A 23,672-nucleotide genomic window follows, 5' to 3' on the forward strand; every position below is an offset into this window, starting at 1 on the left:
ATTAATAATCTTATTAAAATTTAAATAATAATAACAATAATAATTTACCAAAACAAATTTCTGCTAATTATTAAGAATTTTATTAAATTATATATTTTAATTAAAATATATTTAATAATAATTATGTTTAAATATGATTAAATTATTTATTATTGATAATAATAATCTTATTGAAATTTAAATAACAATAACAATAATCATTTACCAAAACAAATTTATGCTAAAGGTATTCTAGTCATTTTAGTTTTTTCCATTATGCTATTACACCTCTATTCCATTCAACCAAACACAAGATTACTATTACGCCTCTATTCCATTACATTCAACCAAACAGTTGATTTGCTATTACACCTCTATTCCATTACACCTCTAATCCAATACAGCGAACCAAACGTGCTCTAAATGTGTTATGAGTTCTAATCTCTAATGTGTGTCTTTTCTAATATTGTAAAAGAACCTATTTATAGGCTAAATTAGTAGGTCAAATAAACTATGCTAATAAATACTAAATATATTATACTAATAAATGTTAAATATATTATACTAATAAATACTAAATCTTCTAGAAAGAAAATATATTTTGTTTAATTGACTTGTAAGTAATCTCTTAGAATTTGAGTCACATAACTTTAACACTGTGAATTGGTAGACAGAGGAGATTGTTGATAAAAAAAAAAAGCAAAAACGTAGAGGTAGAAAACCAATCATATAAAGGTGTGGTGTCTGGTGAAGAAGCAAACAACGGATGATCGTATTGTTAATGGTTCCCTTACTGACTCTGACATTAGGAATCGCAAGAAAAGTATAGTGAAGGAAGCTGCTCGAGGTGAATGCGAGTGATAGTGAGGATTTAATTATCATTGAGGATCAAGAAGCTGGAGTTTCAGCTATGAGTACGAAGATGTTTCATCTCTAGAAAATGTTTGGGGTGTTGGGAAGGTGTCATAAAGTAGGGTAATCAACGTTTTAGTGTTGTGTACCCATTTATGATATGGTGATGATGCATGTTGGATGCAATACATAATTGTTGCGATTGTGTATAATGGGGTTGGTTTGGATATCCCTTCATGTTTTTCTTCGGCAGGGATCGTTTTGGTGTTCCTTTTGAGACTCTTGATTTGTATGTTTTTTTGCGTTTGTTTTGAGGTGGGTTACATATTACTAAAATTGCATTTGGATTTTTCTTACTCTACTTTCCATGGATATTACTAAAAGTTTATTTTTTTTCTCACTAAAAACTATATTAAATTTAAATAAATTAATAAAAATTCAACACGTGAATAATATAACATTACATAAAAATTTAAATAAAATAAAAAAAATTAAATAACTAAGTCTAAACAATAAGTTTAACTTTGAAAAAAAATTAATAATTTAATTGTTTGAGACCTTTCTTAGAAGAGAAAAAAAATCAATTTCATTGTTTGAGACCTTTTCTTAGAAGAGATTTGAAAAGTAAGGCAGTAATTGGTTTGGTCTTGTAAGTTTAACTCATAATTTCTCCATTTTGTCAAAAGTAGTTGAAATTTATACATGTCGAAGTTTTTCAAAATTAATGTCTTTGGGTTAGAATAGGAGGTTAAACAATTTAATTTCGACTACCATGAGATTCTCTCAATTTTGTTTCTAAAATATGTGGGTTCATGTTAAGCAAAAAAAAAAAAGTGAAGTTTTTTAAACCCGTAATTAGGATTTCATGTGTAGGAACTTTAATTTATTTTAATGGAGAATATGATTTTTCTTATGCAAGTGTTTTATTTACTTATTCTTTTTATTAACTATACCTCGTTTAGGTTTAGGTTTAGTTATTTGTTTTTTTAATTTAGTTTATTTTTTTTGTTTTATTTAATTTTCCACATAATGATATATTATCCATATGGAATGGATGACTTGGAAAAAGAAAAGTTTCCACATGTTGAATTTTAATTGGTTGGTTTAGCATTCACTAATGATGTTAATTTCAGGTACCATAATAATACACAAATTCATAGTTTAGGTACCACATTTGACATTTTATGAAAGTACATGTATCAAATAATACACAAATTGATAATTCATATACCATATTGGACATTTACCTGTATCTCATTGGACATTTTATAAAAGTACAAGTACCAAACGTGATATTATCCCTAATGTGAAATTTTGTTTTTAGGTTAAAATAAGTTATAAGTCTTTGTACTCTTTGTAAATTTGAAATTTAATCGATGTACTTTTATTAATTTAAAATTCATGTCAAATTGTTATGATTGTTAAAATTTCTTTGTTAAATTTGTTAGTATGACATTTTGAAATAAGAAAAATACTCATTTGATAGTCATGTAACTAAAAAAATTACCGAATTCGATAAAGGAATTTAGTGGCGATAATAATTAGACTTGCATTTTTAAATTAGAAAAGTAGAAAAAATTAAATTTCAAATTTATTAAGAATAGTAATTTAATATTTATATGTTTAATTTTGAAGTAAATAGTTAATTTTTTTTTAGAAGGTGGATTACACAAGAGGAGGGAAAGACCCTAACAACAACGCGACTAACGCGGCTCGAACCCAAACTACATTTGGAGCGATCAACACCCTAACTATTAGACCAACACATAGATTTGAATAATTAAAATTTTAACTATCCGTAATCTTAAATGTTAAAATGAAATTGCCTTACCATATTTTGAAGTGACGAAAAAAAAAACAGAAATTTGCAATTTCTAAATCTTGAAAGTTTTTTACCATTATATTTTTATGTTCAATTGTAGTACAATGTACAGTTCTATCTAATTAATTACTTCATTCGTGTTATCGCTTGTTGTAATGTTCGAAAATGATATAAAGTACCTCCCCGAGTGGACCACACACATGAAATGAAAGTAATTATGTATGAAAATTGATATGTGTGGCATACAATTACGAGGTTCATTCACACTAGAGCAGGGCCTTTACGAATGTGACATATGCCCGACCTTGCTTATTAATGGAGTTGGATATGCTTTCTTTTCTTCATCAAATGCATGCATGTCGATGCTTTTCTTCCCCCCCCCCCTCTATCTCTCTCTCTCTCTCTCTTTCTCCTTTTCAACAAAATACTTTTACGTCTTTATGTAAGATCATTAAAAGATTAAATGTCATTTTCAATAAAAAAAATTCTTTATGTATTGATATCCAATCTTATTTTGAGAAAAATGAATCATTGTTTTTGGTGGGACTTTTTCACTTAAATAATACAAAAATAAAATTAATAACTAAACTGATATGTTCATAAGAGTATTTACTAAAATGGTATGGTTTTATTGGTGTTGTCTATCAAATTGGCGGCACCGGATTGAAATGCAATGATCTAAAGTGTTTAGGGACTTGATATGCAAATTTACCCTTTTGAGTGGCTGCTGAAAAAGAGTGAAAGGGTTTCGCGGCGGCACCAAACTTTAAATGTGGCTAATTGCCTTCTAAGCCCTTCTTATTTATTATTTTATTTTTATTCCCCTTCAACTCACTAGATTGTGTTTAAACAAGCGCTCAACCTATTTTTATAGTTAAATAACCTCTTAATCTATGATTTTTACTCATAAAAGCCCTTTATTTTAATATTAAAGTAAATATATTTTGAATTTTAAGCTCTTATCTTAATCTTTTGTTGATGCAATAAAAATTATATACACTCTAATATCAACATAAAATCTTAAAAAGTAATCAAAATTTTCAAAAGAGTAGTTAAGAATATCATGTATTTAAGCACTCTCAAGAAATTTTAAAATTTTATTTTTCTATTTAATAAACTATTCTTATCAAATTCAAATAAACGTAAAATACGAATTAATTTATATTTTTTTAAATAGCTTTACTTTGGGTAAAATATATTTACTTTAATATTAAAATAAATGGTTTTTATGAATAAAAATAATAGGTTAAGAGCTTATTTACCTACAAAAATAGGTTGATGGCTTGTTTAAACACAATCTAATGAGTTGAAGAGGAATAAAAATAAAATAATAAATAAGGAGGCCTTAGAAGGTAGCCACATTTAAGGTTTGGTGTCACCAGCGGCACCCTTTCACTTTTTTCAGCAGCCACTCAAAAGGGTAAATTTGCATATCAAGTCCCTAAACACTTTAGATCATTGCATTTCAATCCGGTGCCGCCAATTTGACAGATGACACCAATAAAACCATACCATTTTAGTAAATAATCTTATGAACATATCATTTTAGTTATTAATTTTATTTTGTGTATTATTTAGATAAAAAAAACCTTTTTGGTTGTTTAAAAGTATTTTATGTCTTAATATCTAAAATATGGTTCATATATTAAAATTAATTAAATTTATATTAATTACTTCAATTTTATATTTTATGTAATATAATTTTTAACAATATCCTAAACTAACCTTTTTTTTATATAGAATATTAGGAATGAGAATGAGGTAACATAGTTAGAAGTCATGTTAAAAATTGTTTAACAAACATTATAGGTTCTGATTATATATATGTTCTTTTTGACATAATACTTAGAATTATTTATAGCCCCTCCCCAACCTATAAATAGAAGGATAATGCACTTTAACGTACTCGAACTCACGTCCTTCTGCATTAACAACAATGTTTATGCCAATCGAGTTGACTCAATCGGCACCACCATTTTATTCAAGTCAAAACTATATTAAACTAAACCTTAATTCATCTATGCAACTTTTTTGTGTTTTCCTTTAGAATTTAAAAGTGAAAAATAGTACGTAAGAAATAAATAGAGGAAGGTACGGTTACATTGATTTAATATGACATCTTTGGAGCTTCTTGTACTAAGAGTTGGATTGCATTTTGCTCTTTCTACTAAAAAATGGGCAAAATAGTCTTTATATGTCAGGCCAAAGAGTAAACTGGTCCTACTGTTAAAACTTATCAAAGAGCAAACTGGTTCTACTGTTAAAACTTACATCCATTTTTACTGTTAAAAACAAGTCCATATACGTTAGCATAAGGTAGACTTGGTTATTTCGTCAGTTTGTCAGTTTTAACCGTATAAATGGAAGAATTTTTTAACAGAAATGACCAATTTACTCTTTAATCTAATGAACAGAGACTAATTTTAAGTAATGGAAGCAAAATACAATTAAGCTTATAGTATATAAGTCTCCATCATACTTTTACCCATTTATCTCAAATTTATTTAAGCTTATACATCAAAATAGGCTTCATTGATAACCCTTGTCTCATTTAGGTCCTTAAAATTTGACCATTTTACCAATAAAGGCCCATTTCCAATTTTTTCATTATTTATCGGAAAGACCGGTTTTAGCAAAACACATTCACGTGGGAATGTTTTTGGGGGAAATTTTAGCAAAACACATCCCTGGGGGAGCGATTTTGCCATGTCAGCATAAAACGCACCCACGTGGATGCGCTTTGCTGACGTGGCAAAATCGTTCCCCTAGAGTCGTGTTTTAGCCCGTGTTTTTCTAGGGTTAGGGATTTTCCATGTTTAGTCCCTAGGGTTTTTTGGTTTAGAGTTTTTAGGGTTTTGTTAAAATAATTTAAGATTTTTGGTAGGTTTAGGGTTTAGAGTTTTTTTAAAAAAAAATTAATTAAATTAAGTTTTTGGGGTTTTAAATAAATTAATTAAATTAGAGATTAGGGTTTTTAAGAAAATTAATTAAATTATGGTTTAGTTTTTTTAAAAAATAATTTTGTGTTTAGGGTTTAAGGAAAATTATATTGACAATATAAAAACTTTTGTTTTTTTTTCTACAGTAGTTTCTGAAAAAATAATTTTGAGAAGACGGTTCTGAAAATATAATGTAAAAAACGCTTAAAGCAAGATGCGTTGTCAGCAAAATTACTGAAAATAGCTCCCATGTAGACGTTCTTTTTCTATAGTAGTTCCTAAAAAAATAATTTTGAGAAGATGATTCTGGACAAATGGTGTAAAAAACATTTCAAGCAGGATGCACTGTCAGTAAAATTGATGAAAAAAGCTCCCATGTGGACGCTCTTTTTCTACAGTATTTCTTGTTTGGCCTTAGACTATAAATGAGTCAAATTTTATTCTCAAGTTGCATAAGTTACAGCAAGAAAAATTAAGGAGGCTAAGTAGAATAGAAATTAAAGATGAGTGAACGTATTAGTGCTGTTATTTACTATGATGGTGAGGCCCGTGACACCGAGAACGGCATTATTTTTTACCGGAGAACATAGCGCGATTGGTTTTTAACCAAAACATTGATTTGACAGAACTTCGTAAAAGAATTAGGTGTAAAATCTTCAGAACGACTCCAATAAGAGTTTCGTCTATTAAGTATCAATTTTGTACTTCTGTTGATCCCGTGACATGACTCATTTGATATCAAAGGTGGTCGTAGCTTGGAGGTGATGTTGTAGACTCATCTCGCTAGTGGATCACCCTATCTTGAGTTATATGTACAATTTTCATCGCCAAATGAAGTATTTGTGACTTCAACATCTAATGCTGTTCGAGAGGAATACATGACCCCTGTCTGACACTCCGTTAGTGGGAGGCAGAACATGGAAGCGCCCGTGTTTGGTAGTAGTATGAAATACACAACCCCTACAAGACACTCGGTTAGTGGATTGGACATGCACCTCGGTGGGTTGATATTCAATGCTGGAAATATGTACTAGGAATGACATCAACTCCCAATGGTTAGCAATCCACATCTGATTAGGGATGTTATGAAATGTCCACAAGAAGGGATGATGTACTCCTTACGACGTCCATCGGTGAGGGGGCCTCGTACATTGCAGATGATAGTGGGTTGGATGATGAGTCTGATGTGGATCCCTCTCGAGAGCCCGGCCTCGATGGTGTAGAGTTGCATTATTTTCTAAATCGAAGCCTGTTCCAACCGAACCTGAAAATGTTGAAGGGGATTCAGCTAAAGAAGAAGAAGATCTGATTTCAGGGTGTACTCGCCTCCAACCCACATGTATAATGTCGATCTATCGGTAGATGATGCATTAGAGTTTCCAGATCTACCACACAGAAGGCGTGACCGTACAAGTTCGTCATTGGATTCAGATGAATTGGAAGTTGGTAAGGAGTTTTTTAGTAATGATAGTTTTCTTAGTGCATTGAAACAACATAGCATCATGAACGGGGTTAACTACAACGTGGTTAAATCCAAATCCAAGAAGTTTGAGGCCAAGTGTGCAGTGCAAGACGGTACATAAAAAATCATGGCTTTGGTTAGAAAAAAGATAGGCTTGTGGGAGATAAAAAAGTACAAAGGTCCACATACATGTGTTGCTGGCACAGTATCACTGGGTGTTTAAGATTTTTGAGTAATACTTTTATTACGTAATGTTGCATTATTTAACGTACTTCGTTGACAGGTGTTTCATAAGATCATCTCAAAATAGATTTAGATATGTTAGCTAGCTTAATACTATCGACAATGAAGGCGGATCCTAGAACTTCTATGTCGATCTTAATTGCCAATATTCATAGCCAATTGAGGTACACACCCTCTTACCGCAAGGCTTGGATAGCTAAGCAGAAGACGTTGGAAAATATGTATAGTGAGTGAGACGCTTCATATAATGAGGTGTGGCAGTGGTTTCAGGCGCTAGAGAGGTACGTCTCAGTTACATAACAGACCTTGAAACGGTACCTGCGTACTACAACGACTGATTGCTCCGTGGATGCCAAGTGTTCAAGCGTCTGTTTTGGAGTTTTAAGCAATGTTGGGACGCATTTGTATACTGCAAGCCATTGATACTAACTGACGATACCTTTATGTATGTTAGATATACCCATCGACTATTGCTAGCTGTGGCACAGGATGACGGTGGGAGAATCCTTCCAATTACATTTGCAATAACACCGGGGGATTCAGGTGATGACTGAGATTTCTTTATTTTTAGGTTAAGGAGGCATGTCTGCCCCTAACCTGATATATGTGTTATATCGGATTGAGGTACTGGAATACTAGCCACAATTGAGCGACAAGGAAGCCTATGAGATTGCACAAACCATTGGTATTGTCTAAGGCACGTTGCGTCCAACTACTTCGGGAAATATCGGTCTGCCACTGAACGACGACAAATGACCAACATGGTTATTTAATCTCTATTAATATAATTTTGTTTGTAATATTCAATTTATTCTGAATGGAAGAATGATATTTAATTTTCGCTATCAACTTATATTGGCAGGGTACGATATCAATAAGGACCGTTTTCATAAGATGTTGTCGATTTTGCATTCAATTAACGAACAAGGTGCAAACTGCCTTTATAACATACCTTTCGAACAGCGTACACAAGCATACGACGGCGGCCTACGATATGGTCATATGACCTCAAACCTAGCTAAATGCATAAATTCTATTCTAAAAGGAATGTGTCATTTGCCGATAATCTCGGTTGTGCGAGAGACATATTTTCGTTTAGCGGTACTATTTCCAAAACGAGAAGCGAGTTATAAAAGGTCAAATGTTGGGAGGCCATGTATGGTACCGGAAGGTATTGTAAGAAATTAACAAGGCGAAGGCGCGGGCCAACACCATGCACAAAGTGTGTCACGATCGCGACAACCTATGGTTTCGTGTGGTGGAGTTTGACAGATCGAACCAAGGTACTATAGACGGGCAATATCGTGTACACCTAAAAAATAACATTTGCGACTGTGGGACGTTTGACGCACTTCGTTATCCTTACGCTCATTCAATTGTAACTTTTCAGAATCTCCGTTTGGATCACATGAGATATGTCGACGAAGTGTACAAAATATAATACATGTACAATGTGTGGAGACACGTACTCCCACCGGTACCAGATGAACGTAAGTGGTCGTCTGTATCACTTGCTCTATTTAAGTTGTTACCGGATGGAGAATTGTATCGCAAACTAAAAGGTCGACATTGCTCGAGTGGAATACGTAACAATATGGATATCTGGAAAAGAACGAACCAACAGAAGTTGTGGTGATGGTGTAGGAACCTAGGTTATACAATTCAATCGTGTCCAAATCGAAATAGTTGATAGTTGCTGTAATAAAACTATGTTGTATTATTTCTATTTTATTAAAAATATAAAAATATTGTCTTATTCAAAAGAACTTCTATTTTATTAAAAATATAAAAAAATTACTATTAAAATATTAAAAATAACTTTTGTTTTATTAAATGAAATAATATAAAACTAGTTTGTACAAATATATTAAAAAATCAATGTTGGTGTCGGTCGGAATCAGTGCCACATGGGGGTTGTCGACGGTTATGCGCTGAAGTCCTTCTTAGTTTAGCTTTCGGAGGGAATTGTGGTTGTAGGTGTTGGGAGGATGACCCACCTTGATAGAATAAATAATGCAGAGGTGTTTGCATCAGCCACAGTGGAGGTGTTTGAATCCATAAGGCAATAAGGATTGGTAATGAGAAGAGCTCCCCAACGGCGCCTCGTGCGATCCCTCCTGCGACGGCAACCTATATATCGTTGGTTGACTCGGAGTCATCAGAAAAGGAGATGCACCGGGCCATGCATTCCAATTTGGCATAGAACTGGGAAAAGAAAACATATAAGGGTTAGGATACATATAAGGGCTAGGATACACACCTGGTATAATCTGAAGAGGCTGTGATGTGGGTGTTGTCGGTTGAGGCATTGGGCTCGGTAATTGTGTGAGCGCTGTTGATAGGCCCATGCCGTCATCTTTTCTCTTTGCCTTTCCCTTTCGAGTCTAATTTGTCGACGTCTCTGCTCTTCCAACAGTAAATATGACTTGTCATAGATCCTAAACCATGGCATGTAATCCGGTGCGCACGCTAACTCTGGAACAATGATCGGTTCCCGAGTAGGTATATGATCATACCGATTCTCTCACATTTTGACATATTTCGAGCAGAATACCGGCCAATTCGTATTCGATTATCGTAAATCGATTTTGTGCTCCTCATCGAGCACCTCAGGTGCCATGGGACTCAGTTGTTGAAATCTAAATTGTTGTAACACTCTATCCGTCTAGTGCATCTCCACGGTAACATAGTTGACCAATGGGACCTTCACATGCCAAATGTTTTGATTTTGAAAGTATTCATCTGGAATTACTGCCCGAATTTTTGGATCCTCGTATGGTGTCTATTGAAACTATATGAACATGATAAAATATTAGTTATATACATAATACTAAATACTAAATATAAAACGACTATTTTATGTATATATATGTTATTTAATACTTACTTGCGCTTTTGGCCGTTAGTGTAATAGAAGCCTTATATCTTCAAGAGCAATAGATATTCCAACATAACTTGCCGAATGGTTCCACCTAATTAAATAATTTTTTAGCATACAATTATATTTTAAATCTATGTAATAATTATAAAATCTAATATAAATTTTACCTCGTTATGAGTGGGAATGTATATGGGTGGTCTACTTGAGGATGTAAAAATGGAAAACGAAATTGAGCCCATGATTGTAGTAGTGATAGGCAGCCTCGGATTTTGGCTTTAGTTGGTGGCGTCACCCCGCACATCTCTCGGTACAATGTTGCCAACATGGACCCGATGAGTGCGGACCTATCCACCGGCAATCTCAATTGTAACTGCATGTCCTTCAAAGTGATGATACACTCTCCGCATAGAAGATAAAATGTGTGCGTCTCGGGTCTCCACCTCTCTATCAATGCGCTGATGAGTTTCGAGTCTAACTTGCACCCCTGGCCTATAGTGGCCACGTGCCAAAAACCCGTTTCCCGCAAGTAATTCTCTATCAACGGTGATGGAGGACCAAACATATTACAAATATAGCATTGTAACACCTGATCTACAGACTGTTATAAAAAATTATAAAATAAAAATTAATTAAAATTACATAAATGAAAAAATATTAAATTAAAAAATTAAAATTAACCCTTACTATTCTCATTTTGACGGAGATATGTTTATAATCGAGACGAATTAATTTCCCGACCATTGCTAACACAATCAAATATTTTTGAAATTATAAAAAAAATACTAATTCAGAAAAAAATAATTTAAAGAGAGCTTTTTTGCCAAAATTAAAGAGAACTTTGAGAAATTTGAGAGAAATTTGAAGAAATAATGTGTGAAAAAATATGATGGGGTTTTATAGGTTTTTTTTACCGTTGGACCCCCCAACAGTCAAAAAATTGAATAGCCGTTGGGGAAAAAAACACGGGTTAAAACGCGTCCCTGGAGGAGCGATTTTGCAACGTTAGCAAAGCGCGTCCACGTGGGCGCGTTTTGTGCTGACATGGCATAATTGCTTCCCTAGGGACGTGTTTTGACGAAATTTCCTCCAAAAACACTCCTACGTAAACGCATTTTGTTAAAATCAACCTTTTCCGGTAAATAATAAAAAAAAATTGACCCATTTCCATAAATAAAGTTAAAAATGAGCCTTTAATGGTAAAATGGTCTTAAAATTTGTTTGGGTAAATATTATACATAAACTATGGTAGTATTACACAAAATGATTCAATCATTACTTTTTTTTTAATTTCTTAACCAATTGTATCATGATACAAGGCATTTTCAAGTAAATAAAAAAATAAGTAAATTTAATATTATATTTTTCATCTTCTTCCTCACCATCTCCTAGTCATCCGTTCTATATATCTAGCAATCGGATGAGACAAGGCATGAGCTTCGGGTGAATTGATTTTGGATCTTTTAACTTCATGATGGGGCGGTTCTGATTATATTTGTATGTTTTTGCTGAGTTAAAGGGAGTTTAGGGGTGGGATGTGAATTTGTGGGGGTTTATTAAACCATTTTGGAGGGGTTTTCTGATTCTTGTCCTTGGATTCACATGCTTAATTCCACGGTTTTAAGGGCAGTTGTAACGAGGAGGATGGTGTCTGGACAGCCATGACATGCTTGTAATTGCTGATTATTGATAAAATTTTTATTTGAAGGAGAGAAAAAAAAAAAGCAGCATGCAATGCAATATTTGCGGTGATGAGCTGCTTGAGGGAGGAAGAAGAAGAAGAAAGAGAAAGAGAAAGAGAAAGAGAGAAAATGTTATAAATATAATATTAAATGATAATTTTATTTTATTTGTAATTTATTTTTTATTTAATAAAAAATGCCACATTGATTAAGATTTTTTTTTAAAAAAAATAACGATTGGATGATTACGCGTATCAAAATTAAAATTTAAATACCACTTTTAAAAAATTAAATATATTAAATGAGAAAACATTATAATTTAGAAATCAATTTTTTATTTAAGCAATAAATATATATTAATATATCAACCACCAGCGTAACTCAAAATTCAACTATATTTAATTAATGATTTAAAATTTGGGTTGTCATTTTCAAAATAATTTTTATTTTTGAAATATAAAATCATGAAATATAATATCAACATCAAGGATGATTAAGATAATTGTGTTCAATTTAATTAATATAGTTTCGTTTGTTAAATACTTTATATAAATATATTTATCAATTTTCATAAACGTAAGGTGTAGTTATGGTCTGAATCTCCGTGTTCTTTCCGACAATGAAGTTTAGTTCTTTACTTTTAATTTTAAGTGGGTTTAATGCTCACTTTTATCCTTAAATTATACTTGCTTTTTTTTATAGTACCTAATGTTTTTAGGGTAAACTGTATCAATTGTCCCTAAGCTTTATTTAGAGTTACATAATAGTCACTAGCATTATTAAATTGTTATATTTTTGTCACTTAATTGTTAACTTTCGTTAAATTGATAACGTTACACCTTAATTCAAAGGGTTAATAGCTAATTTAATCCTTGAACTACAGTTAAAAAATTATTTTGATATTTTTAAAATTTTCTTAATAATAATTGTAAAAAAATAAAATAAAAAATCTTGAACTAAAAATTATTAGAAAATCCATAAAATAATTAAAAATCATATATTTTAAATATAAAAATATTTAAATATGTATAGATCTAAAAATTTCTTAAAATTAAAATTTAAAAAATTTTAAACTATCATTTCTTGTAATGTTTATTATATTAAAAAAATCTTAAAATCTTTAAACTAAATTCCATTTGTTTTCCACTATTGATGAACAGCTTCATGTTGTTTTACTCATAAATTGTTTTGCAAATTTTATTTTATTTTATTTCTCAAATCCTTAAAAGTCCTAGTAAAATACATTTTAATGCAAGATTAAAATTTCACTATTATATCGATTGTTGCTATTCAAGTTTTGAAGAAACAAAATCTAAGCTTGCAACACTGCTTTTATTCTTGAGAATCATAAAAACTTTTATCCTTAATGGTCTGTTTGTAAGATTTTCCCGATAATTATGAAGAGAAAAAAGAAAAATTAAAGAAAAGGGCAAGAGAGAAGAGCAAAATGTTCTATTATACTATCGGAGTTCTTGGGTAAGTTTTAATTTTTTGAAATTTTTTATTTTTCTTTTAATTTATAATATAAAGTACCCTCTTTTTCTCAACCCATCATTTCTTTTATGTAACTTCAGTTACTAAATTGATTAGGTTTTTTAGTAAACCTGAAAATGAAGAGAGTGTACCAACAAAGCAAATGAAGAAATGAGTAAGATGAAAGTGAATAAGTATTTTCTATTTTTGAAAATTCAAATACTGTGATTTTTTATGAGATTAGATATGAAAAAATTAGCTGCAAAATTCTTGATTTTTCTTTTCTGTAATTGATTTTTTTAATTTATTTTAAATAATTTTTATTTTTATTTTACAATTATTGTTAAAAATTTTAAAATATCAAAATATTTTTTAATTATAGCTCAAGGACCAAATTAACTATTAACCATTTGAAGGTGCAACGTTAGCTTTCTAAACAGTTGAGTGGCAAAAATGTAACAAATTGATAAGGTTAGTGACTATTATGAATCTTTTGAAAGATGAGTGACTGAAATGAAAATTTATGGACAATTAGGGATTGAGAGCAGAATTGGACCTAAAAAGTAACAGAAAGGTAAAAAGCATCTCAGGAATGGAAACCACTCGTTTACGAGTAGACCCAGCGCAGAAATCAAAGGCATGGGTTCCGACAGCAAATGCTTGACCAAACTGTAGACTGTTATCTCCTCCACACAAAATTAAAAAAACCGCTTTATTTCAGCAAATCACTTTTCACAAAATATAAAGGAGAGTCATCTCATAATTAATAAACTAATTTCGATTATTTATTTTAACACCAAAATTAAAAAAAAAAAACTTCCATTTTCCACGCTCCAAGAACACACCCTTCACTTTGCACAAGGTTTTGCTAGGTTTTAGGCTAAAGCTGTTTTCTATTTTCATATTTTATTATGATAACTTCGTTTTAATGCGTTTAATGTGATGAAACTAGCTTATTTTTTACAGTGTAGAAAGTTAATTAAATCGAATATTCTTTTCTCGTAATCGGATTGTGGCGATGGACGGTAGTGGTTCGGGTCGACTCGCCGGCACTGAAATTCATGGATTTTATACATTGGAAGGTACCGTACACAGAATCTATCTTTTCTTTTATCTCATCTAATTCTGCTTTAATAATTTTCTCACTCTAGGAGTTTTGTAAAATCTGTTAAACTTGACGTTTTAAATTTATTTAATTACTTGTAAATTGCAAAGAATTCTGGCTTGTTAGCTTTTTGTAAGCAAATTTCTTACTTTTTGTTTCTAATTTGTTGAACAATTGAGGTTCTGTAAGAGTTATTTTGGCTCTTTGAGAGCTAGATAAGTAGTTTAAGCTTTGTATATGTCATAGTTATGTGACTGTCTCTCTTTTGCTAATTTTAGTTTCTATTGATAGATTTGGATGTTCAAACTATGATGGAAGAGGCAAAGTCAAGATGGTTACGTCCAAATGAAATTCATGCTATACTTTCCAACTACAAATACTTCCCCATCCACGTGAAGCCAGTGAACTTGCCCCAAAGTAACTACTCATAATACTCCATTTTCTTTACCCCATTTTTCATGTTTTCCCGGATTTCCATGAAGCAATAATCTATTCCATGTTTAATCACGAAAATTCTGATTGAATAAAATATATGCCTGAGCTTTACCATTTTTTCAGTTCTTCTAAGTTTATAATAAGAGTTTATAAACAACTGGCTGTTTGAGATAAAATTTGGGCTCCGATTGATTAATGCATTTGTTTTCCGTTCATGTTTTATTCTTTGCCTTTTGGCTTTCTGTACATTTTTTCTATTTTGCAGAAAAAAAAAAGGCACATAAAAAGTATGAAAATGTAAAGGGCATCAATCAAATGAACACTTATTTGATTCAGTATTTCATTAGGATTGCCAAAGTTATCCATGCTGCAATAGAATGTCTAAGTGTCATTACTTATGACTCTAGGAAATTTTAACTTTGCTTTCAAATTAACTGTGCTTTCTATACTTACATGTAATGAATAAGAAGGAAGTCTACCTTCTATAGAATCAATAACTGTATTCTTGATGTTGTAGGTGGTACTATAGTATTGTTTGACCGAAAGATGCTCAGAAACTTCAGAAAAGACGGTCATAATTGGAAAAAGAAAAAGGATGGGAAGACTGTTAAAGAAGCTCATGAACACTTAAAAGTGAGATTTTCTTGCTTTATAAGGTCTTATAAATTGCACCACCCTGTTATCTATACAGCTTATATAGCTAAGTGAATAAAGCATTTTTTCTTTTTTGGATTGAAATCCTTGGTTTCTGAAACTGTCCTATTTTTACATATATCACTTGTTTGTATTATATGTTTGTACATAAAAATTGTTAGATTCTACTGTTGTCTTACACTGCACGCAATACATTCAATGTTCTCTTTGTGCATTAAGATTATCTTATGTTTTAAATGTTCCTATCTCAAGTATTTGTGGTTTAGAAACTAGCTTCACTTGTATAGAATCTTCCGGTTGCTGTATCTACGCGTTGGCTTGCTTCTTCCTTTCCTTTTTAAATTTAAATTTAATCTCCTCTCCTTAAATACATGCATTTTATCTCCCATGCTTTTGAATGACCAACATGTAGTTATTTTGAGAAAGCATGGATCATTGATATTTTCACTGTATTTCACGTTTCAGGTTGGTAATGAAGAAAGGATTCATGTATATTATGCACACGGCCTAGATAATCCAACTTTTGTTCGCAGGTGTTACTGGCTGCTTGATAAGTATGTAATTTATATCTATTAGTTAACCTTCCTATCTAGTCCCCTCATTATTAGTTCTGAAATAAAAATCATGAAATTTTCTCACTTTATCTCATGTTACAGTGTGTGTTAATGTTGGCATCATTAGCCTAATCTTCTATTATGGTTTCTTTTGCTTCAGGACTCTGGAAAACATAGTTCTTGTTCACTATCGTGAAACAAAGGAGGTTGGTGTTAAAATACTTAAAAATGAAAACTTCGAGATACTGTCTCCAAAGATTATCAGTTCATTATTCTTTATGCCTTGTAATCAGATAGTGACCGACATTTTCCGTTTATGGTAAAGTTGCAGGGTTCTCCAGCCACACCTGTGAATTCAAATTCCTGTTTAACAACTGATCAGTCTACTCCTTTGCTTGTCATGGAGGACTTTGATTCTGGAGCCGCTAATGCATATTATAAAGGTGAGAGTTGAATTTTCTAGAAGTTAAATTATGTAAACGATAAAGGAGTTTCTTATTTGACGAGCAAAAGATAACTCACGAATAGCATGTCTTTGTCATCATGGTTTTCTCTGCTTATCAATACACCATCTTCTCATTGATTACTGTTCTTGAAAGTGAACAGATCTCAGTGATAGCATTAAGGCAAATCATGAAATGACTCTTCATGAGATTAATACACTTGAATGGGATGAGCTTCTGGTGACAAATGATGGTAATGACTCGGCTGTATCTAGTGGAGGTAACCGACTAGTTTATAGTTGTAGTACCCCCAGTTTAATTACTGAATTATTAACTTATTTTAATGTGATGGCAGACATGAGCACTTGCTTTGACCAATGGAACCAAAAAATGCTAAATGGCCTCTCAAATGATGTAAGAAAACCAGTTCATAGCTTTCAAGTTCCTATAGTTCTTATCCCTCTGTAAGAAGAGAGCGTTTTTGTTTATTTTTGTTATACTTCTTTGCTTTAGCCTGCATGGCAACTAGCTTTGATTGTCTTTGTAGGCAAAAGGAGCATATTGAATCTCCTCCAAATAATTTTTCCTCATGCATGTAATGCCCAAAATTAGCATGCCAGTTATGCAGAAACCTGAAAGTTACAGATCTATTGAATAATTTTCTAGATCTCTGTAGCATTTATTATATGTTACACTTCTCTATACATATATGTGGCATGTTTATCTTACATAGATTTATGAGTTTTGCATGCGTGGAAGTATCTGCTTGAGGTGTCTTCATATTCATCTATTATTTATTTATGTTTATCGTTCATTTTAGTTTGACATGTAAGTTATCATTTCTGTTTATGGTGAAGATCACTTAAATATTCTCTTTTGCCTTATTTTGTATTACTCTCTTAATGCTTGATAAATGATGACCACTCAAGTTGCTTCACTTTTGCAGGGTGGCCCTATCTCCGCCTATAATTCATCACCGGACATTTCATTGCTTGACAATTTAGTTGATCCAGTTGCTCAGAGTAATAATGCTTACCTCAACACCCCAGGAGGTGTTTGTTATCAAACACCAGGTACCGAAGTAAATTCTACTGTGCAGAGGGAAGACTCTAGTGCAATAGGGATGGGTAAACCATTGGACCTTTTGATCAATAATGGTTTAGAAAGTCAGGACAGTTTTGGAAAGTGGATAAACTGTACTGTGACTGCATCTCCACGTTCAATGGGTGATCCTGTGCCAGAATCTTCAAGTTCATCTGGTCAAGATTCCTTAACCTCCCCAGGGGAAATATTTAGCATAACTGTAGTATCACCTGCATGGGCCTATTCAACTGAGAAGACAAAGGTTCTCTCTCTCTCTCTCTCTCTCTGTTTTTGGGTTGATAGAAATCACCCCTGCTGTTGCTGCTGCTGCACTCATTTTAGTAACATGCATGAATTTTGGTTGTGTTATGTGTTTTGACTTTTATTTATCTATTAATTTGCAGATTTTAGTCACTGGAGTCTTTCATCAAGCTTATCAACATCTTGCTAAGTCCAATTTGTTTTGTGTATGCGGTGATGTATGCTACCCAGTGGAAACTATTCAAGTTGGGGTTTATCGCTGTTTGCTATCACAACATGCCCCAGGATTAGTGAAGCTCTATATGAGTCTTGATGGACATAAACCCATCAGCCAAGTTCTCAATTTCGAGTATCATGCTCCTTTATTGCATGACCCAGTAGTTCCTCTAGAAGACAAGTCCAGGTGGGAGGAGTTCCGGTTGCAGATGAGGCTTGCTTACTTGCTCTTCTCCACTTCCAAGAGCCTTAGCATTCTATCGGGTAAAGTGTCACCAAATTCCTTGAAGGAGGCAAAGAAGTTTGCTCAAAAGACTAGCAACATATCCAATAGCTGGACATATTTGATTCAGTCAATTGAAGAAAATAGAGCTTCATTTACACAAGCAAAAGATAGTTTATTTGAAATTGCTTTAAAAAACAGGCTGAAGGACTGGCTGTTGGAAAGAATAATTTACGGCAGTAAAACAACCGAATATGATGCTCAAGGTCAAGGAGTGATTCATTTGTGTGCTATTATTGGTTATGCGTGGGCTATTTATCTATTTTCATGGTCTGGCCTGTCACTGGATTTTCGTGATAAACATGGATGGACAGCTCTTCATTGGGCTGCATATTACGGCCGGTACATGCTTTTTGCAATCGTAAATATTTACTTTTCACTATACTTAAATTTCCTAAATTCACTGCTTGAATTTTGAAGCTTGCTTCATGTTTTGTAAACTGGAACCTGTTAAGCATCGTTTTGTCCGAAGTGATGACAGTAATGTTGTCTATTGTGAATGCATATTTCTTTGTTCCTTTTCTGTGAGTGTTATGAAACTTAAAGGTGTTGAATATATTAACAGTCTTGTTTCCACATGATCTTATTTCTCTCAGTAGTTTGTTTCAAGCAGCTTTGGATTATTTATTTGATTTAAAAAACCTTACTTTGCAGGGAAAAAATGGTTGCTGTTCTTTTATCTGCAGGGGCAAAGCCGAACTTGGTGACGGACCCCACCACCCAAAACCCGAGCGGTTGCACTGCTGCTGATCTTGCGTCTTTGAATGGTTATGATGGGCTAGCTGCTTATCTTTCTGAAGAGGCTCTAGTGGCACAGTTCAACGATATGGCACTAGCTGGAAATGCTAGCGGGTCTCTTCAAACCAGTAGAACAGAGGCAACAAACCTCGTTAACCTTAAAGAAGATGAACTGTATTTGAGGGAAACTTTAGCTGCTTATAGGACAGCCGCTGATGCGGCTGCGCGCATAAACACTGCATTCAGGGCACACTCCTTCAAAGTTCGAGCTAAAGCAGTTGAGTCTTACAATGCAGAGGAGGAAGCAAGAAGTATAATTGCAGCTATGAAGATTCAACATGCCTTTCGCAACTACGAGGCTAAAAGGAAAATGGCTGCTGCTGCCCACATCCAATATAGGTTCCGCACTTGGAAAATGCGTAAAGATTTCCTAAATATGCGCCGCCAGGCTATCAAAATCCAAGTAAGTGCTCTCCCTTTTCTTACTGATTTCGTGTTTACTTGTGTTCTATGTATTATTTCAAAATCCTTTTATTTTTGTTGGCGACTGTGAACAAGCATGATTTCTCTTTAATTGGACCAATTAAACTAGGATTTACAAATTTCCTATTTTCTCATATTCACAAAGGTTCAGAAATTCATGCTTTAATAGCTTTTTCTTAAACAAATTTCTTATTTTGTTTGGATTTCTGATTTTTTGACACGGTATTTAACTTTTTATTTATCTGGTTTTTCTTTCCGAGGAAGTGAGGATTGCTTAGAATAGGAAAGATTCTTCAACAATTGACATTGCATGAAAATTTAAATACAGGCCGCTTTCCGGGGCTTCCAAGCAAGGAGGCAGTACCGTAAGATTGTATGGTCAGTTGGTGTGCTTGAAAAAGCAATTTTGCGATGGCGATTAAGGAGAAAAGGTTTTCGTGGACTACAAATAACCACAGACGAAGCAGTTGAAGAGCAAAGGCAGGAAACTTACGTAGAAGAGGCCTACTACATAAGCAGCCGAAAACAAGCTGAAGAACGTGTTGAGAAAGCTGTTATACGAGTTCAATCTATGTTCCGTTCAAAGAAAGCACAGCAAGAATACCGGAGAATGAAGTTGGCTCATGATTTAGCAACGGTATGTGAAGTTGTCCTAAAGAAATCTCTATTTTGTACACCAGTTTACCAACACAAATCCTTTTTATTTTTTTGCAGTTGGAATATGAAAGCCTTATCGGCCCTCTTTCGGATATGATGCTCAAAGACCATAGAAAGTAGAGGATCGGAGAAAAGTAGTATAACAACATGGTAGTTTCATATGTAAGTATATTAGAACATTAGAAACATAAGATCTATCTTCCTCTTAGATATGTTACCGTAAAACCGGAGCAAATATGTTGTATGTATCTAGTTTGTTACAAATGTATCTTGCTCTGGAATTAGGTTAACATCTGGTAAAAAGCTTGTTAGGTAAACCTATATGTATATATAGGTGTATGACTAATTGTGCATGAATCACGTTGTGTGTAAGTTGATACTGAATTAGCTGATAATTGGTCTCGATGTATTTAGTTCTTTTTGTTTGATTATCACAATTAGAGTTGTTACACATGTTACTAGCAAATCTCAATCTTCGATCTAAAATTTAGTTTGAAGGTATGATATTTAGTGTTTGTATCTTTTTAATATCGTCTATCGACATAGGCAATGGACAAATTCTCACTTCTGTTTATGGATGAAAGATAGAATTGACTAATCCATAGCTTTGTAAGCTCGAATCTCATAATATTTTTGCTAGCTTCCCAAACCTTGTTTTAACTCACAATGAAAAGAAATAAAAGTTTTGGAAAATAATGTGTCGGATAAAGAAAATTGGCATAAAGAAAGCTCCAGCCATAAGATGTTTGAGGTTTGGAAATTAGAGAAGAAATTGTGTGAGCTTCACTTTGAATTGCTCAAACAATTATCCCTAAAAATGAATTATTCCTACTCGAGTTAAACTTTGGACTATAAATACTAAAATATTTAAATGACATTTTCATAGATTATTAAATGCACATTGATATTATTAGATGGAAGTGGACAATTATAAATGTATCTAATATCCATGAAAATAGCAGTACTCATACCCGCCCTAATCAAACCTGAATAATTTCCATGTTTAAGCTTATAATATTAAAAAAAAAAGTAATGTGTCTATCAAAAAAGTAATATGCAGTTTCATATATATATCCCAAAAAAGAGCTTAACAGTAGGCCTAACAAAGCAACAAACAAAGGCAGGAATACAGCGGCACAGCAATAAAAAGGTTTAGGAAGATATTATCTACTTAATATATTGAGAGACCCATTTGAAGCCGTCACCATATCCCATTTTGCGAACAATGCTGCACATAAACACCTCAAGGGGTCGAACGGAGGAGTTTGTAAGATTGACCTTGCCCTTCCCAGTCGTGAAATTGGTCAGCCCAAGATGATAATGAAGCTCATCTTCTGAAGCTGCGTACGGAATGTCAATCTTGTTGCCTAGAATTAGAAAAGGAACATTGGCCAATGCTTCATCTGAAAGCAGCGCATCTAATTCCCTCTTCGACTCTGCAAATCTTTCCTTGTCGTACGCATCCACCAAATATACCACTGCATCAACCTGCTCACTACATTAATTACACTTTTGCGCCTATACACATACATCCATGCATACAAACAATTACATTCTAAGGTGGAGAGAGGAAGGGGTTTCATAGGGACCGAAAATCCTACACAGCATGCCAACACTTGGAAACCAGAAGCTTGTTGGGTTTTTATGTTTTCACATATAATTCATTGTTGATATCAATGAAAAATCCATTGATGTATGGAAAAGCTACAAATAGGACACTTCCTATGAATTAAAAGAGAACGGTGCTTTCAATGATATACTATATTGCTCGGCCTCTTATTTTATTTTTTCTTGAAGTAACACAGGGAGATAGGATATGACCTCCAAGTATCCTCCAAATACATGAAAAAGAAACTTAGAAACGACTAAACATACCCGTATCCAACATTCACACGTGAATCCGAGTGACCATGGATGCAATATACATTGTTAATATTTGCCAATCATGAATCAGACACACTATGAAACTTTATTTGGGATTATAAAGGCAGAATTAGCCAACCAAATTAGATTACTTGGAAAATGACTCAAGCAGATAAAAATATAAATAAATAAAAAAAACCCCCCACATGAAACAGAGAAATTTATGAAGATTTAGGGATCAGAAATGAGCAAAAACTGGAAAAATAAATGGAAGCAATCCAAATCCAAAGCTAAATTTAAATCTAAATCTATTATTGATAAGCATTGAAGCCAAATCACTGTTCTTTGCCAGTTAAATAGAATCAACAGATGAAATCTATTGTTTGATAAAGATTCAACCCCATAATTATATATAAATGATGAAGATCTGACAAAATCAAATACCATTATAATAAAAAGAATATTACCTTAGCATAGTAATCCTTCCAGACACGGCGAGCGATTTGGTGACCACCCAAATCAAAAGCTTTGAACTTGATTTTGCCTATACTCAATTCCTCAGATGTTGGGTGCTGGGTTGGTTGATGTTGAACTAATCTCTGCAAATTACAATTACCCAAAATCATCAATGTTTCAACAACCCACAAAACACAAAAATACAAAATACAAAAAAGGGGGAAATTTTTGAAGAAAATTGTGTTTTACCTCATCTTTCAACATGTGAAGAAGAGTGGTCTTGCCAGCATTGTCAAGTCCTAAAAACAAAATCTTGGCTTCTTTTTGCCACAAACCCAAAGATGCAAGAATCCCATAAAACCAATCAAATAAAAACATGGCTTGTTTTTTTTTTCTTTTTCTCCCTTGATTGCAATGATAGATCCAAAGCTTGGATCTTTGAAAGGGGGAAAAGAAGAAATAAATGTGTATATATAAGCTTGTAAGGAATTAAGAGGGGTTGAATTGAAAAGAATGTGAAAACATAATGTTATATTTATACAAATATTTTTATTTTTCCAGCTAATGAATGGGTTAACGTTTACATTATTGCATTACACAGCTCAATCTCTTGACTAATTTATTGCACCTCTGTTGTTGGTCATGTTACTGTCAAATTTCTCTCTCTTTTTTAATTAATTTTATAAACATTAATTGATGTCTAGACTCTAGTATATGCCCAAAAAAAGGAAATATTTCTTTGTGGAAATAATTAAAATAATTTGTGTTTAATATTTTTAATTTTTTTTGTACCAAAAATATTTTAAATATGTTATGTGTTTTACACGCTCCTGGTGGACTCTATATCTGTAGTTTTTAATTTTCAAAATATAATAAAAATTAAATATTCTTCAAAAATATAAATAATAGCTGCTAACATGGATTTTTTTTTTAAATTTTCACTTCCATTATATTAAATAAGTTACCCTAATCTCAATTACTCATGAAACTGATCACTCACAAAAGGTTTATAATTGTACAAGTCTGATGCCCGCAGTTAACGATAAATAACTTGTAAAATTTATTTGATAGAATTTATATTTTAGATTTTTTTAAATATATAAAATTTAGA

At 32.7% G+C, this 23,672-nt stretch overlaps 2 protein-coding genes across 9 annotated transcripts; one reads left to right on the forward strand and one right to left on the reverse strand.

Moving 5' to 3' along the window:
• Positions 1–13,941: 13,941 nt before the first annotated feature.
• LOC107943094 (calmodulin-binding transcription activator 5) lies at positions 13,942–20,693 on the forward strand. 8 transcript variants are annotated; one of them, XM_016876832.2, is made up of 14 exons: positions 13,942–14,202; positions 14,297–14,412; positions 14,714–14,852; positions 15,388–15,503; positions 15,990–16,078; positions 16,239–16,284; positions 16,404–16,521; positions 16,685–16,801; positions 16,877–16,935; positions 17,468–17,866; positions 18,009–18,706; positions 19,019–19,565; positions 19,914–20,222; positions 20,300–20,693. In XM_016876832.2, the coding sequence occupies exons 2-14, from the start codon at positions 14,392–14,394 to the stop codon at positions 20,360–20,362; spliced, it is 2,721 nt and encodes a 906-aa protein (XP_016732321.1). In that variant the 5' UTR covers positions 13,942–14,202; positions 14,297–14,391; the 3' UTR covers positions 20,363–20,693. The 8 variants fall into 8 exon arrangements, with proteins under 8 accessions (XP_016732321.1, XP_016732315.1, XP_016732322.1 ...); XM_016876826.2 differs by having other exon boundaries at positions 14,727–14,852; XM_016876833.2 differs by having other exon boundaries at positions 13,942–14,192; positions 14,283–14,412.
• A 588-nt stretch (positions 20,694–21,281) lies between these two features.
• Positions 21,282–23,263, reverse strand: LOC107943095 (GTP-binding protein SAR1A). Its single transcript, XM_041103249.1, has 3 exons — positions 22,811–23,263; positions 22,573–22,704; positions 21,282–21,730 (listed from the first exon to the last, which is right to left on the reverse strand). Exons 1-3 carry the CDS (start codon positions 22,937–22,939, stop codon positions 21,410–21,412), a joined length of 582 nt encoding a protein of 193 aa, XP_040959183.1. The 5' UTR covers positions 22,940–23,263; the 3' UTR covers positions 21,282–21,409.
• Positions 23,264–23,672: the final 409 nt, after the last annotated feature.

The sequence above is a fragment of the Gossypium hirsutum genome, chromosome D10 (genome assembly GCF_007990345.1).
Source record: "Gossypium hirsutum isolate 1008001.06 chromosome D10, Gossypium_hirsutum_v2.1, whole genome shotgun sequence".
Classification (NCBI taxonomy): domain Eukaryota; kingdom Viridiplantae; phylum Streptophyta; class Magnoliopsida; order Malvales; family Malvaceae; genus Gossypium; species Gossypium hirsutum.

Bases quoted from the DNA above. Each gene is read 5' to 3' on its own strand.
- LOC107943095 (XM_041103249.1), bottom strand. From the start codon at position 22,939: ATGTTTTTATTTGATTGGTTTTATGGGATTCTTGCATCTTTGGGTTTG. The intron at 22,705-22,810 runs GTAAAACACAAT...TGTAATTTGCAG, and splicing joins TTCACATGTTGAAAGATGAG to AGATTAGTTCAACATCAACC. The intron at 21,731-22,572 runs GTAATATTCTTT...TGTAGTGAGCAG, and splicing joins GGAAGGATTACTATGCTAAG to GTTGATGCAGTGGTATATTT.
- LOC107943094 (XM_016876826.2), top strand. From the start codon at position 14,349: ATGGACGGTAGTGGTTCGGGTCGACTCGCCGGCACTGAAATTCATGGA. The intron at 14,413-14,726 runs GTACCGTACACA...TTCTATTGATAG, and splicing joins TGGATTTTATACATTGGAAG to ATTTGGATGTTCAAACTATG. The intron at 17,867-18,008 runs GTTCTCTCTCTC...ATTAATTTGCAG, and splicing joins ATTCAACTGAGAAGACAAAG to ATTTTAGTCACTGGAGTCTT.